At 39.5% G+C, this 21,844-nt stretch overlaps 1 protein-coding gene across 1 annotated transcript; it reads right to left on the bottom strand.

The window, feature by feature from the left end:
* Nucleotides 1-2,051: 2,051 nt before the first annotated feature.
* LOC131256932 (uncharacterized) lies at nt 2,052-7,540 on the bottom strand. The gene is made up of 2 exons (XM_058258037.1): nt 7,282-7,540; nt 2,052-2,405 (listed from the first exon to the last, which is right to left on the bottom strand). Exons 1-2 carry the CDS (start codon nt 7,412-7,414, stop codon nt 2,152-2,154), a joined length of 387 nt encoding a protein of 128 aa, XP_058114020.1. The 5' UTR covers nt 7,415-7,540; the 3' UTR covers nt 2,052-2,151.
* Between the last annotated feature and the right edge of the window lie 14,304 nt (nt 7,541-21,844).

The following is a 21,844-nucleotide window of genomic DNA, read 5'->3' on the forward strand; positions in this document are numbered from 1 at the left end:
TACCTGGCATAACTTTGATACGTATACACTAAAGTAAAGGTTCAAATCCAAAAGATACCTTTACTTAGGCACCTATTTATATTGATATGTCATTCGTTCTAGAATCTGATTTTATTTTTGAAATTGTGGGGGATTGTTGTATTTTTTAGAATAAAAATAAATTTCAAAAATAAAAGTTATTTTTAAAAAGTAAATAAATATATTAATTATTTAAACTTTCTATAAATAGTGTATATAGCCAGTCGGTAAGAGAATGAGTTTTTGCTTATGCAGCCAGGGTTCAAATCTCCTCAAGGACGGTGCGAAGCACCGTCCGCGTGCGCGGCATGGGCTATAGGGCTGTTTGGGCGCTTTACTAGGCGCACTTAGTACTTTGCAAGGAGCTAAGAGAGCCTTGGTCTTTTTGGCACTCGGTTCAAACTTTTTGAGCCATGGTACCCTGATGTTTTATTACCTTTTTTTGTTGATTGAGAGTAATTGTGACATGATTGTATATGTGGTACCTATATCATGTGTCGCTTATGTGAATACAGCTTTTCCTGTTGAATAACTGCTCCTGTCTAAATGGGTACAGAAATAACCGTCATAGGACAAAGAGTCATGTCCTTCATGGAAAGCAATTATTTGTTGTGAATGTTTATGAATTTTTTGAAGAGGCACTTTAGCACCTCTTCAGAAAGAAATCCATAACATTTCAATTAATATAAATCCTAGATAATATAATCTAAAAGTAGATACTCTTAATCCTTAAGATTATATCATCTTCTGTGCAATTACTCTCGATCTGATCTCTTGCTGAGTTTTTTTCTGAACGTCTTAAGGCATATTGTTGTCAAAACTAGAGACTTGTTCAATACTTAAATGTGCAAATTTTCGTGTTGAAAATCGGATTGAGAGTTCATTGTATCCTGAAGACAATTTGCAGATTTCTTTTGTTTGCACTTGCTAGAACTTTTAGAAAAATGGCAACAAATCTGTCTTGAGAAATTGACTATTCAAGTCGAGCCTTAAACCCGATAGATCTGATCATTTCGTTATCGTTTTCTTCTATCCTCCGTTATGTACAAGAAACACTTACATTTCTAACAAATATGTTGATAACATAATCACTGCCCATTTGGTTGAATTTGACCATTTCTACATCTTTCTTTATTTTTATGTAATTTCTAAAGCATGAATTGAACCTTGAGCAGGTGAGTCGCAGCACACTCAATGTTGTACGTCTGTGCGAAATCTTGGCCACATGTTCAGGTGGGTCGCCGTGGGCATATATGCACTGTATGAAAAGAAAGGCCGGTCCATCATCAGATGGGCCACGTGTATGGTGAATAAAAGACCTTGGTTTACAGTCACCCAACTAAATGACCCATCTTTGGTGGCCACCAGAGGCTTTGCAAAGTTTTACTCAGGTTTTTAGTTCCAATGAGTAGGTCCCATAGTTCAGTAATCCAGACAAGTAGTGTATCCATGGCCCACATTGGATGGCCCATGCCCTAAAACTATCCCAAGATTTGAAGATCCTAGCCTCCAATCTGGAGCCTTTTTTTCATTGAAATGAGACAGTTGTATTTTTCTTCTAAACTATCTATTAGTGTGTCAGGAAGGCAAAAGGTTAGGATGGTCCTATCTTGAAGAAATTGGAGATGAATTCAATCGACAACAGTTCCCAATAACTCAATGGCCTGAATACTTAACCATGATCCCTATTTAACTGAACTGCACAGCAAGAAGCCCACCACCTTAGCATGCAACTGCAACCCCAGCTCTCCGGCCAATGCCTCACATGTGAAGGCAATCAGGCACATTCAAAATGTATACCCCCACCATGACATCTCCCACACAAAAATCAGGCATCCTATTCTGTCAAAATCAATTGATGGTCCATGATCTAACTAAATGTACACTTGTGGCCCATTTAATGAGTGGATCATCCCATTTTCAGAGTGAGGCAATCCTCATCATGGAGTCGACCACTTGGTTGGGTCAGATGTCCTACACATGTGACACGTTAGCTGTAGGTGATCATTTCTCATTCCTAACAAACATCTCTCCCAAAACTTGTTAATCCTTGGTAGAACGACTACAAACCATTTTAGTAAAATAATTTTCTACACTCCTCAATTACATGTATAAAATAACTAATGATACTAATCAAAAGAAGGAAATCAAACCAAGTAGCAATGCAATGCTGACTTGCACTAATGTATTGGAGATGGGGAGAAATTTATATGCTTGTATAGTGGATGCACCATTATGGCCTCTGCCATGTGGGCGACGGAGAATTTCAGGTGGGCGTCGGAGAGTGTCACCCCCACTTCCTGGGATCACCCTTGCATTGCCAGTTTGTTGTTGCTTGATAGGGAACTCTTCGCGCATGCCATTCAATCCAACCGTCGCATTTAAACCTGTGATTGTCATGTAAAAAGGAAAAAAAAAAAATCACCTCCATTGGTTTTCCCATATGATCCTTGTTACTTTCCATATTTGGTCAAAAACTATCCAATGTTGAATGACAATCAATAATAAAAAATTTAAAAAAATTTCAAAAATTAAAAACATGATAGAACTATGTTAGAGCAATTATAGTTAATTGGTAACAATGGGAAAAGGCTTTTTGACCGACAATGGTAGATATGAGTGAAATTCAGGTGGATTAGGTTACGTTGAGGTTCAACTCAAGCCTAACCTAACCTCAAGAAGAACCAACCCAAGGTACTCAACTGGAATTCCTTTATATTCAACACAACCCAGTCCAAATAAATGTAATTATTCCCAACATATCTTGAATTTGCTTAATCCAAACCCAATTGGCATTTTCCAACCCAACTCATCAGTTGGTTCAAGTTGACCTGAACCCAAGGGTTATGGTTTGAGTTTTGGAGGAGCAAGAATAGAGTTTATAATAAAGGTTTAGATTTTAAGGATCTCGGAGAAGGGTGATTTATCGTTATTTAAAGAGATTTGTTCACCTTACCATGGTTAGTTTTTCCTTCAAAAAATAAACCGAAAAGTGGTTTTTTATTATATTTGAAAAGTATGTGTTTTTTAGAAAAAAAGCATAAAGGGTATTGTTATTGGTCTTTTGATGAAAAAGGTGGGTGTTATGTGTCCAAACCTCCTATCGATCTGTTACTGTCCAAATTCTCGACCCAACCATGACTATAGGTGTAGGTGTATAACCTAAATGTCATATTAAGAATGTAATATTAATCATCCAACTTTTCTCATTGATTTTGGACCTATCACTAATTTACTTTTACAATCCATTCTGTGCCCATTAATTGAATGGTTAGGATTGCTTGATCACTATGATTTAGTATGTGCTCCATCCACAATAAGACCCATAATTTGAATGGTCCAAGAGATGTACATTGGTGTCACATGCTAAGATGATTAGTTTTCTAATTGGTGCAAAACTAACATAGGAGTTTAGGCCATTGCTTAGCAATAAGCAAGCTATACTGCTACAGGTTCTTATCAACTCTATAGACTGTAGAGCCTTTATTTATGTGCTTTGGCGATGGATTTGAACTATCCATTTAGTGGGTGTTTACACCCGATTTGACCACGTCGGATCCAATGGCTAATAAGCCGACATGTGGTGGCACCACTGTATGTAATATCAAAATAAGTTCCTCGCTCACAATTGATGCGATTGACAAGAGGAGATCACGAAGTACAAGGGAAGCTGCCACCATGAGACACATGTCAATAAGCCTAAGTAAAAGTTATCACAGCACACATGGCAAAAAAAAAAAAATTTTAAAAAGCCATATTCTTTATAATGGCCTAAAGAGGACATTCACGAACGGCTTCTTTAGCTTACAGTGATTCTTCTCACAACACAACGGAAATCAAGTGGTTGCACATACATGGAGTTATAGTTAGAATACTTTAAAAAGTACAATTAGCTAAGGTGTTTATTAACAATGATACATGGTAGAACATGATTGGCTATGACCGTTTGGAAGCAAGCTGATTATGCTGAGATTATGAAGATATATCTCTTAGGTTAAAAATACAATATGTTATGCATGTTAGACGATTAACTAAATAGAGAAATTTAGACCATGAGAACTCATCTTAAGTTAAAAGTATAATCGGCCACATATGCTAATTGGCAAGTTAACCTAGAGAATATCGTAAAAACTGATTCTGATAAATTCAATAGAGAATGAGGAGTTTGGGCCCACACCGCTCCAATACAATGCAACACTACTTTTTTCAACACTATGTTGCCTATCTAATGTCTACCATGAACACCTATTATTATTATTATTATTATTGTTATTATTATTATTCAATCTAACTCTTGCATTGTTAGCTATATTCATGCTATAAACCAGCCTAGATCAATTAGATTAGAATTTAGCTAGCTTACTACCCTATGTACGTGATTATATCGTAGGACCTAGAAAAATCTCTAAGTCTCAAACAAATGGCCAGCAGGGCCGTCTTGCCATGTGCCTAGAAATTTCACTCAACCATCTCATGGAGTTCGATCAAAGAAATAAACAAGTTTCTGTTTAACTACAATTGCCTCGTCATAAAACCCAATTAAGCAATGAATAAGTGGTCATTCAATGACAGTCTTGCCCATAAAGTGAGGTTTTAAGCAACAAATTAATGGATAGTCGTCCCACGACTATATTGCTATGAAGTGAGGACCCAAAGCAACGAACAGGTTATCACCTCTCCAACCTTATCACCACGAGGTATATGGCTGAGTAACGAACGGTTGATTATTCAAACCATGACCAACTTACCCACAAAGCTCAGCCGAGCAGGGTAACGACAAGTTGTCGCTTTCAACAACCGTCTCATCACGAAGCCAAGTCATGTAATGAACGAACCATCAAAGGTCCGCCGCCATCAATCATCTTACAATGGAACCCAAACTTGTGTAATGAGCAGACAATTGTTTTCATCAACTACCTTGTTATGAAACTACTTGAGAGACGGACATATGTCCATCTCTAACACGAATTAGGATTTCTCATATAACGAATGCTAGTCATACAATGAAGAAACTGTCATTTCCAACAATCTTCTTGCCATGAAGCAGCTAAGCAAGCAATCCAATGTTTCATACTTGACAACTTTCTTACCTAAGAAGTCTAATACTTTACCAAATGATGAACATATTGTTGTTAGTTATCCCTTTTATTATCTTTTCTTCCTTTTTCAACCGGTACATATATTTATATTATTTTCATTACCTTCGGCCAGTTTGCTTCTTTTAAGTTATATTGTCTTAATTTTGAATAATATAAGTTATCACGTTCTTAATTAAAAGTCTTTTCTCCATATGTTAAAAAACTCATTAAGAGGACGAACGCTCTCATTTGGCAATCATCTAATTTTAGGCAATCGGTGGTTGGATTGACAACCGATTTTCACATATCTAATCTTAATTAGTCTATTTTGGTGTTTAGGGTTACAAGGTATTTGGTTCAATTTAAGTTACATTTGGCTTTGATACGCCTAACACACACATCACTTGAACCATCAAATTTGAGCCAAACAAGGGGCTACTTAATTTCTTACTATTGGCCAACCAATGATGTTTCCTATCAATCCATTAGTTTTGGATTGATTGACACGATCACCATCCTTGCAAACTATAGAATTGATTAGCAAAGCACTGGGATCCGGCTTCCTTATTGTACCAGGAGATGATGTGGCCCCCTGCTTGAGAAGAACGATACTCAGGGAGAGTGTGATGGATGATACTCACACACTCTGAAATTCTACACGTGGCATATGCAAATCCCAAAACTACACCGTCCAAATAGTGGGCTCCACCTTTACATGATTTATAGAACAATAATTGTACTGAAAATATGCCTTAACTGACCAGCTAGTTGATATCTCATGCACAATGGATGGACAATAAAAAATAATCAATAGTTCCAATTCAACAAACAAAATTTCCATAAATCAGAATCACAACCATCCAATAAATATTAATTTAGGTTCATCACATACGTAGAGTGGGTCCCATGATTTGAACGGTTTAATTTATCTACATGACACATGTAGACATCACGTGCTCACGTATCATTCATTGCATACACGATACATCATATATATTCCCAATAGCTAAAATCATATGAATCCATGTGTAGTATGGTAATCTATATGGCTGTCAACGGGCCGGTTTGGGCCTGGCAAAGGTCTGTTCAAGCCCATCCCACAAAGTAAAACTACGCATGAGCCAGCCCGGGCCAGTCACCGGTCAGAACGAACAGGCGACCACAGACCATGATGATTACCCAAACCCGATCCCAACCCTGACTATCCACTATTGTGCAAGATCTGGGCTGTTCATTAAGTATGCCCCACAATTAGAGCTGTACACGAACCAAGTTAGCTTGGTTAATTCGCTTGACTCAACTCGACTCGGTTCACGAGCTGATTTTTTGTGTTAGAAAAAATTTTGAGCCGAGTGCGAGCTAGACTGAACTCGACTCAGAACTTGACTCGGTTCAAATCAATTCAACTCGGATTAGGTTCACTTAGTATAAATATTTTGTATATATTTATATATTTAAATAAATTATATATGATATTATATATTATATATATTATATATCCAACTCAGCTTGTAGGCTTGAATGCAAACTCTGCTCGCAGATTCGAACTTGACTCGAAACTTGACTCAGTTCAAATCAATTCAACTCAGATCAGGTTCACTTAGTATAAATATTTTGTATATATTTATATATTTAAATAAATTATATATGATATTATATATTATTTATATTATAATATGTATTATATATTAAAAATTATAAAACCTAAACTCAAACTCAGCTTGTAGGCTCGAACTCCACTCATAGGCTTGAACTCGAACTCAGCTCGAAAGATAAAGTTCAAGCTCAGCTCGAACTTGGCTCGAGCTGGCCCGAGCTACTGACCGAGCCAAGTCAAGCTACCCAATCAGGCTCCTCAAGGACTGAGCCGAGCCAAGTCAAGCTACCCAATCAAGCTCCTCAAGGACCGAGCCGAGCCAAGTTCAAACTAGGGTAGCCTGCTGGCCGAGCCGAGCCGCCGAGCTGGGCCAAGCTCGACTCGGTTCGTGTACAACTCTACCACAATGCATGGAATATGACAAAGATGGCCTTGAAATCATAAAGGGGCCCATCTGGGCTGGGCTAACGGGCTCTCAAACAAAGCGTGGGCCGGGCTCAAAGCCCGCTAGCAAGCCCAGTCCATTGACAACCCTTCCAATCTAACATGGTATATATGTAAGAAATAAAATAAAGTAAAAAGTCCAACCAAATGATTGTCGTGGTTGAATGACGACCGCCGATGACGCGCCGTTCGGAGTCAAACCGCTAAGATGGACCGAATTGGGAAGAGCCAGAAAGCATGAGATGAGGATGAGCAATGGTAGCAAGCTTTCCTTCATTGGTGTAGTAGAAGGTGGATTAGACGAGGTTTATGCTGATAAAACGAGTATGGAATGTGGGTTTACACCGAAGTTTCGGTGTATAACAGACGAATAAATGAAAGGATTTTGAGTGATGAAATAGCTGAAAACACATGACTCTTTTATAGCATAGCAATGAAAGAAAATAAAGCTCACATACCAGTTTGCATGGGAAATTCAACATAAGATGTTTTTTTCCCGCCAACTTGTCACATTTTTGTAACATCCTAACCGTAGAATAGTGGGACACGTAATAAAGATCAGACAAAGGGTGAAAACCAGCATGGTTCGTTCACCAGGTGGGCTACAGAGTTAAAATCAGTGGACAGATGATAATCAGACTCAATGTACGTGTGTGGTCCATCTAATGAGTGGATTGATCCAATTTTTTATCTAGATGATCATCAAGGTATGTCCCACCATTTAAACAGTTCGGATTTTCCACCAAAATGATACATTATCAGAAAATTGGAAGACGTTAATACATTGTAGGATGACATTTCTCAAGTGGGAGTGCTCAAAAAAGGCGGGGAACGTGAAAATTATTTTGTTCGAAGTACGTGTCGGCCCATATATATTTCGCACCGCCCTAAGATGCCCGTGACACATGTTCCCAAAGGGGATAATAGATATTTTATTTTAGGGCTGAAAGTCAGGCGGTTTGGTCAGGTTGGCACTCAACCCTGGCTCAATCCAAGGTTCCTATACCTCAATCGTATTACAACCTAACCCAACCTTGGGTTGGGAATTCTCAACCCAAGCCTAACCCAAGCAGGTTCGGTTGGGTTGGACAGGTTGATCAGGTGGATACATGCTAATATTTTTATGATTGCATTAATTTGTTATATTTCAATGCAAATCTTATTTTTTATATCTATGATTTTATTAATTATATATCTGTGTAGTTATTTATTGTAAAGAACTTCATTTTTCCTAAACAAAGAAGTTAAAATATAAGACAACTACTCATTTAAAAGTCATGTTGTATAGAACGCAATTTAATTGGGAGACAGAAATTCAGCATATCTTGTTAGCTTGAGTCATTGAAAATGATGTGGACCAATGAGACCCGATAATACTAGAATTTCCTATGTCTTCAATGCATATGATCCACACTCAGTTATAATTTATAAGTAACTTATACATTGATCGGGTTCGGGTTGAGTTAAGAAACCCAAGCCCGACCCAAGTTTTATCGGGTTGGTATTTGTATAGCCCAAGTCCGAGACCAAACTCGATACATGCTGCCCAAGCTCAACCCAATGTCGGGTCAGTCACCGGTCGGTCGGGTTGAACCCACCCAACTTTCAGCCCTATTATATTTTGAAATGTGCCTTGGATTACCGACTTGCACGAGTCAACTCAATCTGTTATAGTTCAGCAGCACGAGTCATATTTGAAATATTTCCAACTCGTTGAGGCACACCCAACTCAGTCCGAGTCATAGAACCTTTGCGTCCATTTTGATAGCCTTAGTGCATTTCTTGGATCACTGCCTTTCCGTAGGTAATGTGGCACGTTTAGGCACACATGCGGTGATCATGGCCAACCAGGTGGGCCCCACCAAGACACTAGAAAAATCTTTTGTTCTGATTAGCTGTTTGTTTCCTTGTCTTTGCTCATGTTTCATTGGGAATGAAAGGACAAATAATCACTTTCGGTTTGGTCGGCAGGAAAAAGAGACATGGAGTTTTGAAAATTACATAGAAAATTGATATTCTTCTTTTACAACTACGATGATGTGGGAAGCAGATTGCATACTGAATAAATTCTGTGGGGCCTACTGTGATGTATGTGTCTTATCCACACCGTCCATCCGTTTTAGTAACTAATTTTAGGACCAACGCCTAAAATTAAATCATATTCAATGCTCAAGTGGACCACACCAATGGAAACAGTGTGAAATGAACTCCTACTATTGAAAACTTATTGGGGGCCACAGCAATTTTGAATCAATCTGATATATGTGTTTTCCCTTCATCCATGCACATGTGACTTTATGAAAAGGTTGGATGACAAATAAATATCATTGTGACCATAGAAAGGTTTCAATAGAGGACATCATTATCTCCACTTTTTATTGTGGTGTGGTCCACTCGAGCTTTGTATATACTTCAATTTTGTGCTCATGGCTTAAAATGATCTGAAAAAATGGATGGACAGCATAGATAAGACATATACATACATAGTGGGCCCCGTCGAGTTTAAATAGATCTGAGTAACTCAGTTGTACGCAATCCGCTTCCGCTGAAGCGGTAGACAACAGCTGATATTGCTGCAATAGGATTTCAACGCTGCGCATTGACGCGGATTGCGTCCTATTACCGTCCGGGCATAGATCTGTGGGGCCCTCTGTGATGTAAGTGTTTTATCCACGTCATTAATTGTTTTTCTCGGATCATTATAAGGTATCCGATACATTAGGCAGAAATAAGGCTTAAGTGGACCACAAATTGGGCATTGCAGTTCCACCATTAAAAACTTCTTGGGAGCTGGAGAAGTTTAGGATCAAGCTGATATTTATTTTTTCACTTCATCAACATCTAAATGACCTTATTAATAGGTTGGATGGTAAAAAAACATCACGGTGGCCCTTAGAAAGGTTTCAACGGTGGGTGTCATTATCTGCAGCTTCCTTTGGTGTGGTCCATCGGAGCTGTGAACCCACTTCATTTTTTTTATCATATCTTAAAATGATCTTGGAAAAAATATAAACAGCGTGGATAAAACACTTACATCACAGTGGGCCCCATATAGCCCTGCCCGGGTAGGATGCAATCCACGTCCCACTGTTTCCTGTGGTGTGGCCCATTTGGGCATTATATATGCCTCATCTTAGACTCGCATCTTAGAATAATCTATCAGAACTGATGGACAGAATGATGTCACACCCATGCTACGGTGAGCCCCACAAAGCTTTGGGTTGCACCGACTCGGCGCATGGGAGGTAAGACGCTAGTGGGCGCGGATTTCCTGCAAATGGCTTTCGCAGGGAGTCCTGCACTGGAAACATAGGTGGGGCCCACCGTAATGTTCGTTAGAAATCCACCTCATCCATCCGTTTAGTGAGCTCATTTTAGGATTTAAACCAGAAGTGAACAGGATCCTAGACTCAAGTGGGCCACACTAAAAGAAAAGGTGAGTAGGAAAATTCCTACGGTTGAAACCACCCTGGGGTCGACCGTGATGTTCACATGCCATCCATTCCGTTCATAACGTCATTCCTACTTGGATGAAGTGAAAATACAAATATTAGACTGATTTAAAGCTTCTGTGGCCCCACAAATATTTCAATTGTGGACATTCAATCCTCATGTTTTCAGACCATTTGAGTATTCGATCGGATCATTTTTTACCTCAAATTCTAAATTGATCTCAAAAAATGAATGGACGGAGTGGATTTCTCACAAACATAATAGTGGGCCCCATCTATGTTACTCGCGCAGGAACTTACGGCAAACGCTTTAGCAGGAAATCCGCGTCCGACGCAAGCGGAAACGGATTGGCTACTCCCCGCCACCGGCCAATGGCTGGTGGTCGGTGCTCTATGGGCCCCACCATGATGTACGTATTTCATCCATGCCATCCATCTAGATTTTTTAGATCATTTTATTGTATGAGATCAAAAATTAGTTATATCCCAGTCTCAAGTTGACCACATTACAAGAAACAATGTTGAATGAGCGTCAACCATTAAAAACCTTTTGGGGCACAAACGTTTTGCATCAAGCTGATATTTGTTTTTTCCCTTCATCTGGGCCTATATGACCTAATCAACATATTGGATGTCAAATAAACAGTACAGTGTGCTTTAGGAGGATATTAATGGTGGGTATCCAATCAATATTATTTTCCTGTGGTGTCGTCCACCTGGAATTTACACCCCTCTCATTTTTAGTCTAAATCCTAAAATGATCTGTAAAAATGGATGAACAGAACGGATGAAACACATACATCATGGTGGGACCCACATAGCACCGACCACCCCCATGGGGCCGGTGGAAACGGATTGGCTACCCCACTTGCCACTAGCCCGGTGGCTGGTGGTCGGTTTGTGCCCCACCATGATGTATGTGTTTCATCCATGCCGTTCATCCATTTTTACAAATCATTTTAACAATTGATCTCAAAAATGAGAGGGATATAAATCGCAGGTAGACCAAACCATAGGAAAACAATAGTGATTGGATATCCATCATTAAAATCCTCCTAAGGCCCACTGTACTGTTTATTTGAAATCCAATCTGTTAATTACGTCATACAGACTTAGATGAAGGGAAAAAAAAAAAACAACAAAGATCATCTTGATCCAAAACTTTTATGGAGCCCAAAAAGTTTATAATGATCGACGTTCATTCAACACTGTTTCTTGTAATGTGGTCCACTTGAGATTGGGATATATCTCTTTTTTTGTATCATTCCCTAAAATAATCTAAAAAAATTGATGTACAGCATAGATGAAATACATACATCATGGTGGGCCCACAGAGCACTGACCACCAGCCATTGGCTGGTGGCAGGGCGAGTAGCCAATCCGTTTCCGCATGCAATGTGGTAGGAAATAATGCAAAAAGTGTAGGAATCATATCAGCAAGGAATAAAGTGGTCGGGTGGCAAGATCAGGCAAGATATTCCCTCGAGCTCAGGTCTTTTGTTGGCGGTCCACCTTTGAACGAGCCTCAATTTAAATAGAAAGTCTATTGTCCGAGCCACACCTGATGTTTGTGGCCCAGATGATGCAACCGCGCCATAACTCTAAGCTAGCACGAGCTCAGAGTTCATATCAGGGCACTACCCTTGAAAACTAATGTTTATATTGCTCCTTGCCTTTTTTATATGATCGTTCTGTTAATGTTCTAGTTATTAGGTGTAAAATATGGTTTTATGATTATGGGTTTGTGATCTTTAGGCACTATAAATGGACAAGTTAATCTATTGCCGGGTAGAGTCGTGATTTATGGATCTTAATGTCTTGGCCATGACTATGCAAGTGTTGGACACACCTATAAAATTAGGATTTCTCATCTTATATGAGGGGACTGATTTGATTTTAAGATAGACAATCTCTACTATATTAGACCTAAATTGGTGTTAGCTTGCCTTTGTCCTCCCTCGTGTATGAGTATGTGTGTCAATGTATCATGGATAGACACCCTGATCCATAGCTCAAGTGATAGACTGAGTGAAAGATACCTCATTTCAACACTGAGGTCTTGGTATCGATCCCTAGTGGGGTGGATAACACTGAAGTGTGAACTGACGGTGGGGTGTACTAGCAAGCTAACAAAAAAAAAAAAACAAAATGTATCATGGATAGTACCCTAGCTTGGAGGCCTTTGATTATTCCCATTGATAGAATCACTTGCAATACTAATCAAAGAGGCCCATTATGTCAAATTTTTAGACCTGAGAATGTTTAGATGGAAAGATTGCAATTGAAAATTCTTTTATTTTACGAGACTAGCTAGAAGCTACTAGAAGTGGGTGTAGCTGATAGATTTTACCTGAGTCATCAAAGTTCGCACAATCTAAAAAGAAGACCCACTTGGGTCACTTAATTAGAATAGTAGTATATGGGCTATTCTTAGGGTTTAGACCATCCATTGAGTGTTTTAAAGGCTAGACAACACTTCTATGATTTCAATCATAGGTTTTCAATTACTTACTTTGAGTTTTAACATTGATTTATTTTAAACCATGCTTGATGGACATCCAATGGCTAAGATCTATTAAACCAAACCTTGGGATGTATCAATAACCGTGAATTGGTGACTATGGTTAGTAGAAGGATTTGGATGGATGGGATGCATGGACTAGAAATGTAAACAAGTACTTTCATAGTAAGGTACACATGAACATTTACAATGGTGGAGTATTGTACTTATACATGTCCAAGCCACTATTAGAATATCCCACCTCTTCATCTCCGACTCGCTTTGTGTGCATGCCCTTCATCAAGTGTGTGGCACATTCCTTGGATGGCTTAGACCAAATCCTGGCCCCTACAAGAGATATTTTTGTGGTTTCTCCTTCTTTAATATCGGATAGAACTGGGAGATCTGTTGGGAGATCGGCAACAACTCATTAATCAATTCATTATATAGGGTAGACACCCCACCCCAACACACCGTGCACCTATCTTAGATTATAAGCGATGACTTATGAGCTTAGAACCCCTTAGGAAATAGGCCTAACCAACTCCAAAGCCCAATCCACAATAAGGTTGTGAGCCCCCACTGGGCGATTGAAGTTTCGGAAGCAAGTTTGGAGAGAAAACCGCTACTTTGGTGGTGATAATAGTACCATCTCGTGCCATTTACAAGGACAATAGCACGTCACGAAATTACAGTAGGCACACAGATGGCAACAAGGCCGCTAGCCAGGCCCATGTCAGCAAGCTCATATAATTGAATAGAGCACAAGGTTACCATGACCACCATCTTACATCAACTTCTCCCCATTCAACAAGCCACACGAGTCGGCGCCAATGAATTCAATTCAATCTGATCACCCACAATAGCTTCTTGTCCTGCTAGGGGCAAGCCCAGCGCCACAACTAGATAATAAGGCGTTAGTTTCCTTCCAACACACACCTACACCACTATAGTCTCCTATAATCCTTCAGGGAATGGTCGTCCCAGTCTATAGAAACAAGGTAGTCCCATGGCACTACCCAGAGTGCACAAAGGTGGGGAACATAAATCCGAATGGGCAGTGCACCCGGAGAGATCAATATACTCAGAGGACCCTTCACAGGTATAGCTTTCAAATCCGAAAACACTTTCAATGTAGCAACTCAGCTCAAAACCATTCCACCTCAATTATCAGTGGAAACTCCTCTGTACATCCCAAACGTATCGAGAGATGTTTGTCAAAATACTCAACAACACACATATCTCTCAAGATGCCCCACCTGAAACCATCGCACACATGATAGGTCAACTCCTCACCCCCGAAGCCATCGCCTTTTTTTATGGTGAGTTGTCACCTAAAGGCCGTAACCATGGTCAACGTTCCATGAACATAATCGTTGCTCATAAGGATTGTAGCATCTCGCTCATCCTTATTGACAATGGTTCAAGTCTCAACGTTTGCCCACTTCAGATTACCACGTACTTAGGTTGGACTCATCCACTTTCAAACCAAGCGACATGAATGTCAGAGCCTTTGATAACTCCCGAAGGCAAGCTCAAGGGAAAATCGACCTAAAATTGCATATTGGTCTAGACAGGTCTATCATCTCTTTATAAGTGTTAGACATCCCATCATCATTCAATATTCTCCTTAGTAGACCATGGATACACAAGGTAGGCGCCGTCCCTTCTACCCTCCATCAAAGACTTAAATACATCTTCAACGACAAGGTATTATTCATCCTGGTAGATCCTAAGTAACTCTTTCTCATCAAGTCAACTTATCCAGGAGAGCCTAGCATTTCAGTCATTGATGTTTGGGTTACAGAGAGACAATCTATGTTAGAGCTACTATTCGAGGCAGTGGACCATGTGTCAATGGCTAGTTCTCTTGAACCAGTCCCGCTTTTTCTCCTACTGAACGTACCCCAAATTGAGAACTACCGATGTGAGAACCAAAACACTGCCAAAGTGATCGAACTACAACAAAGAATGGGAAGGGCATGACTAGGATATGAGTCTCTCCTTCAAGACAAAACTGCTACCTTAGGGCACAAAAGAAAATGGAAGGGTCTGCAAGAAGGTCACCATCTTCCCTTCACTCCAGTCTAGTTCACGACTGTCGGAATCCTCAATCCGGACACTCATCCAAATTCCACTAAGCCAAATCACAGTCACACACTCTCACTCATCCAGATTCCACTTAGCCAGTCACACTCTCAATCAGCCAAATCACAACCACACTCTCACTCATCCAGATTCCACTCAGTTAAACCATAGCTACACTCTCAATCATCCAAGTCATAAACCCAGCTTCAATCTCTTAGATTCCATCTAGCCAGATGAGGGTCACACTCTTGTTCCCTCAACTTCACCCTACAGACAAGGGGCAAGGGTATTAATTACCTCATATTGATTGGACCTCTGTCATGGTCCCACCACAACCACGGAAACCCTAAGAACATCACGTCCTCAGGAATGAATAAGAGCATGCTCCATCTAACACAGATTCAAACCCTAGTGTTTGTTTCATCATGATGATTAGGCATGGTGAGACGATCCACCCAATGCATTCGCAGGCCCTATCTCTAGAGGGGAGGGAGTACAAGGCCCAAATTGGTTCGCAACTTCCATGACTACAGGGTCGGCTAGCCAAACGCCTAACAATGCTGGCCATAAAAAAAATGCCTATGCAAATAAACATGCGCGCTTAGGCCAAATCATGTTAGCCCTTGGTTCGAAAAGATATCTTGCTCAAGGACCAACATTTGTAAAAACCCCCAAAAAAAAAAAAATTTAAAGGCCTTAAATCCTAAAAACAGCAAAAACTCAAAAATTTCAAAAATATTCATGCATCACTCCAAAAAAATCAGAAGACATCTCAAAACCACACCAACACAAAGCCACACTTAGTCTTTGAGCTAGATAAATTCGAGGTTGACATTTATGATTTCATTGCAGAACTCGATTTTGAACTTATTTTTTTAGAAATTGTCAAGGATGAGGATGATGATGATCCGGCTTCTAAACTTGAGGATCTCCTCGAAAAGTTAGATTTAAAAGCAACATTGTACCTGGCAACTTCGAGGTGGTCAATATTGGCACCAACGAGACTCCTTGGGAAATACTCATTGGGAAGAATCTCTGCCCGTAAGATAGCCATAGAATGATCAATTTCTTGATACCATGGCTGTCAAATTTTACCTTCTCCTATGAGAATATGCATGGGCTCAATGAAAATCTAGTTATGCACCATCTATCCACCAAGCCAGAAATCAAGCTCGTCAAGCAAAAGCTACAAAGAATGTGACCAGAGTGGATCCTGAAAATACATGAAGAGGTTATCAAGTAATACAACGCAGGATTCTTAGTAATGTCTAACTACCCAGAATGGCTGACTAATATCGTCCCAGTTTCCAAGAAAGATGGTAAGGTCTGGATGTGCATCGACTTCCGAGACCTCAACAAAGCTAGCCCAAAAAATGATTTGTCGCTACCTCACATCGATATTTTGTTCACAAACACTGCAGGGCACAAGATCTTTTCCTTCGTGGCCAGGTTCTTCAGCTACAATCAAATCAAACTGGTCGTGAAGACTGCAAAAAGACATCATTCATCACACCATGGGGAACTTTCTGCTATCGGGTTATGTCTTTCAGGTTGAAAAATGCTGGCTTCACGTATCAATGAACCAATATAACATTGTTTCATGACATGATAAACAAAGAGCTTTAAGTCTATGTGGACAACATGATCATCAAATCTCACAACATCGAGGGGCATTTCGAACATCTCAAGCAATTATTCTACTGTCTTGACAAATCTAAGCTACATCTCAATCCCCATAAATGTATCTTCGGGGTGACAAGGAATAAGTTACTCAGTTTCATCATTAGCAAAGATTACATCTGGGTCGATGAATCAAATACCAAATTAAAGCAATCCTCGAGATGCCACCAAAGACCGAGAAAGAAGTCTGGGGATTCTTGGGCTAAATCCAGAATACTTTGTTTTGATACTTGGATTAGCGTAACTGCACTCCCACTTGTGAAAAGAACTTTTACAAACTACCATGATAAAATCCATACTTGAATGACTAAAGAATAATCTAGACAACTCTAGTCTAGGACACAAGCAAAATTATTGTAATATGGAAGATCCTAAAACCGCAAAATGTACAGGCAACTACCTATTACAAACAATAGGCTTGCAAGTAATCATAGGGAATTGTGCAGCATCAAAAAAACTATTATTCTAGATCCAACGTGTGTTATCCTCGTACGGTCACGCCCGCAGGGGCTCTAACCACTTAAACATTCAACCCAGCATATTCCTTTAATGCATACGCTGATCAATGGTGTGAAAAGAGTTGTAATCAGATATTGTAACATGTTCCCTAACCTCATAAATTGTCTAACTTAAGCTTCCAACTAAGTGATCTTCTCGATCACGGCACTCTAGCAGGCAAAAGAACCAATCGCCTCTTCATTTACTCTAGGTGGGGTGTCCACTAGCTTTGGCATTCGGTTGTACCCCAACCTTTGCCAAAGGGGGGAACTTTAGGCACCCCATAGCCGGTTGAAGCTCAGCCAATTTTGAGTATAACCGGTTAAAGCTTAGCCAGTTTTGAGCATACCCGGTGCCCCTTCTGTCGATTGTGGGTTTGGATTGTATGTTCTGTGCCTTTACACTCTAGTTCAGTTTTACAACCTAGTTTGGTTTGCATAAGCCTCGCTTTCAAACGAAGTTATGGCTTGGGAGAACCAAACATGCTTAAATCCTAAAGTCTAGAGGCTTAGAGATAAAGAGCCTCAAAGTCTAAAGGTTGAGAGCCCCATTCTAGAGGCTAAGAGAGAGAAAAAGGTTGAGATTTCCATTGGATGTTTTGAAAAAGAGAACCTCGTCTCTTAAGCTATCACGATCTCTTTTACTATTCCAATCTCTAATCTTTATTTTTTCAATTTTTAATCTTCTACTTATATTTACATTTCTAATCTTCCACTTCCATTTGTAAAACCAAATCATATCTCAATCTATCCTTTTTTCAATTCGTACATACCAATAAATCCTTTATTGTTTATACTTTGAATACCTGCGAGTAGGTTCTGCTCTGACGCCATGTAAAGTATGCTCTACAGTTGCTCCTCTTAAGGATCTTCTGTACTAAAAATCATAATCTAAAGGAGTAACTGAAACCCATGTATTCTTTTCTTTTTTATGCTTTCATTAGAAAAACTTTTTTCTACCATTTTCATTTTAATTTCAGTTTATATCCCATAGTTAAATATCTAAAGCTTAGTATTTTATTGGAAGTCCTCTGAATCTCCTTTGAAAGCATATAGCCTAGCAAAATAGAGACTGTGTTTTACATGGGCAGTAAAAGGGTGCCTAACCTCTTCCTTTTTTCCGTAACTGAGGCCCCTTAACTAGAATCTATGGCGTAAACCTATCCAATAGCCAATTGAGTTGAGAATTCTTTGATTTTTCTGATCTCAAGACAATTCCACATATTCTATCCAACCCTGAATTTTGAAGCTTTTTTTGGCTAGTAGCAACTTTAAAACAGTACTCAATTGAGCCATTTTATCCATCCTATGAAAGGTAGTGTACAATCCAAAACCAAACTAGGTTATTACAAACCAGGTATACAACCCCCTAGGGGGCTCACCATCAAAGGATGTGAGTGTAATGCACGTGATGTGAGTGGAACGAGCATATCATCATTATTATTTCTTCTCAACCCTTCTGCGCGGTTCGGGCATAGAGGTCTTAGCTATGGGTTCTACTAGATCTTAATGGACTTTGGATCTGGGCCTTCATAGGTTACTGCCCGTGTCAACTAAGCACACATGCATCTGCATTCTAGTTTTGCAAAAAACGTATGCTCTGTGACTTGTTAGGTATCCAGATGATATCACATCAAAAATATGAGTAAAATCTAGTCCTATATCCATTACTCTATCATATAGTTATCCTTGGCATGTGCAACCACAACTAGTCCGATAAGGATACCTAGGGGGTAGCCTAGGAGAAAATTTCCCCAAACGTTCATATTATGTAAGGGATTTAGACCCATGACACCAATTCGTAATCTTGACCCTTCGTGGGCCGCGAATGACAAAGGTACCATGTTAGAGTGGGCATCACCATATAATTAGATTACACCTTAGTTATGATACTATTTATTTTAGCTTTAATTTATTTAGAAGAATGTATGGATTTAGTGATCATCCCATGATCATGTGGTGGGCCACAAATGGTTAGATCTAACTTGATGGTGGGCTCCACGACACTATCGTGACCTATATGATTAAATCATGTCTTCAAATATGGAAATTGTCATGATAAAGATGTTGTTGATCAAGCCAAGAATCATAATCATTGGTGGGACCCACATAATACAGTACATCTATAGAGTGGGCCCCACCATATGATCATGAAAGGAAAACTTGATTAACCTATGCATAACTATTATGATGGATCCCACCATAGAATAATATGTGATCCTAAACAAGTGGTAGATCCATCACAAGTGAGTGGTACGATGGAGGGCCCCACACGTGATAAGTGCACCCTTGAATGGACCCCACTACGTACACTTAAAATAATAGTAGATCTCACCACACATGATTAGATATTGATCGAGAACATTGTAATCTTAGTCGTAGTGACCAATCAACCGGGACCCTAAGATCATCTTAGATCTGGGCCATTAAAAATTAAATAAAGATAAGAAAATTGATCTTGGTCATTAGAATGCCAATCTAGTAGATCCAACCATTGATCAAGGACTTAATCAACCAATTAAGGAATTATGTTAAAGGACCGTAAGATCCACTTGACCTAGATCTAGATCGAATCATCCAATCAAGAGTTAATTGGGGCCATCAAATCAAAACTACAAAAATCAAGGAAATGAACAGTCAAATCGGGTGGATCTTAAAATCGAACCATTCTAAGCTAGATTTTCCCTTAAGATACAAACTACCAATGATTAGATCCCTTGAGCAATGATTAGAAATGATCGTAAGTGAGATTTCAATTTAAAAGACGATCTGAGGCCCAGATTTAAGTATTAGAGACCCAATTGGGCGACCAAGGGCCCATTTTGGTGATCTTGAGTTTTAACTAAATAATTTAGCTAATCTTAACAAGTGTTCCAAATTAGAAAAGCTTCCAATTATGAAAAGTTATTAACTTAAGCTTTAGATATTAGCAATGACTAAAAAGAGGAAACTCCCTAAAGACCATAAACCCAAGATCAATAGAGATCATTATTGAAATGATGAAGAAATCCAAACTCTCTAAGAAAGAATTGGCCTTATAGGTAAGTGGTAACTTACATAGATGGACTTATACGTATGCATTGCATAACATTGCATTACTGCATATTTCGATAGTAATTTGATATATGTGTTACTGTATGAAGTATGCAAATGCCACATGATGAAATGAATGTGTGATTAGAGGTGTACACGAACCAAGCTAGCTCGGTTAGCTCGCTCAACTCGACTCGAAAAAGATCGATTCGACTCGGTCCGAAGTTGAGTTCAAGCCAAGTCGAGTTGATTTTTTGAGCTCAAAAGTGAGTTCAAGTCAAGTTCAAGCTGGCCCCTGCTTAACTCAACTCGGATCAAACCCAACTCGAATCGAACTCAGATCGAACTAGTTCTTTGACTCGATTACTTTGATATTGATGTTGCTCACCAAGTGTTCAATGAAATGACTCAAAAAAGTGTGGCTAGTGGTAAGGAAGGTATGTATATGAAACCAATACCCTTTTTTTCTTGATTTTTATGTTGCTTAGAAAGTGTTTGATAAAATACCTGTAAAACCATTATTGTTGTTTTAAATACAATGAGATTTTGAAGGTGCAATCTAGGTGTTTGTGAAAATGTTACACAGGCGAACTCGGCTTGATCTTGGCTCAAACTCGGCTCAAATTGGCCCGAGCTACTGACCGAACCGAGCCAAGCTGGCCAGTCAGGCTCGAGGACTGAGCCGAGCCGAGTTCGAGCTGAGGTCAGCTAGTGGCCGAGCCAAGTCGAGCTGAGGCCAGCTCGACTCGATGTACACCCCTATGTGTGATGATAAGAAATCATCTTAAAAATGCCAAACAACTTGGGTATTAAGATATCCCTTAAATCTTGGAGAAAAGTTTCCAGTGAAACCCAAGTTGGTACTAATAAGGCATCTCTTAAGACTTAGGTCACACAATGATCATTATTTTTATTTTTTTTAAGAAGAATAGATTGTATTTATAATAACAAAAGGAATACAGCTATGAAAGCACCTAATTCGGGAGAGCGTACCATGAAAAGGAGCAGGCCCTCTTATCATAATGAAGAAAAGGCGGCCAAGAAGCCTAGGTCTCATGAATCGAGCCTAGGCCTAGTCGATCTAGGAATAGGAGGCCTCGAATGGAGGACTTAGGTCACACAAGGATTCCTTACTCATACGGGATCTCATTGAAGGGATTTGTATGGTACTAATGGGTCTATACATGCGAATAAGGGATTCTTGTGTGGGCTTCCTCTTGGGGATAAAATCACAAATTTGAATTGATTTTAAATTTGAAACCTCCATTGTTATCTCACTTACTGTTGAGGTCAAAATCTGGACCACCCTCCACTCAATGCTGTGGACTCTGAACGAACCCTGGACCTACACAGAAAGGTGAGCAAAGGAGACCTTGGCTTTAACAGGGGACCTTTCGATGCCTAAATCAGGCTAGGGAATCTGGGTCTAAGTTGTGTAATGTAGAGAGAGGGTATGA

Source organism: Magnolia sinica, chromosome 9 (assembly GCF_029962835.1).
Source record: "Magnolia sinica isolate HGM2019 chromosome 9, MsV1, whole genome shotgun sequence".
NCBI classification, from domain to species: domain Eukaryota; kingdom Viridiplantae; phylum Streptophyta; class Magnoliopsida; order Magnoliales; family Magnoliaceae; genus Magnolia; species Magnolia sinica.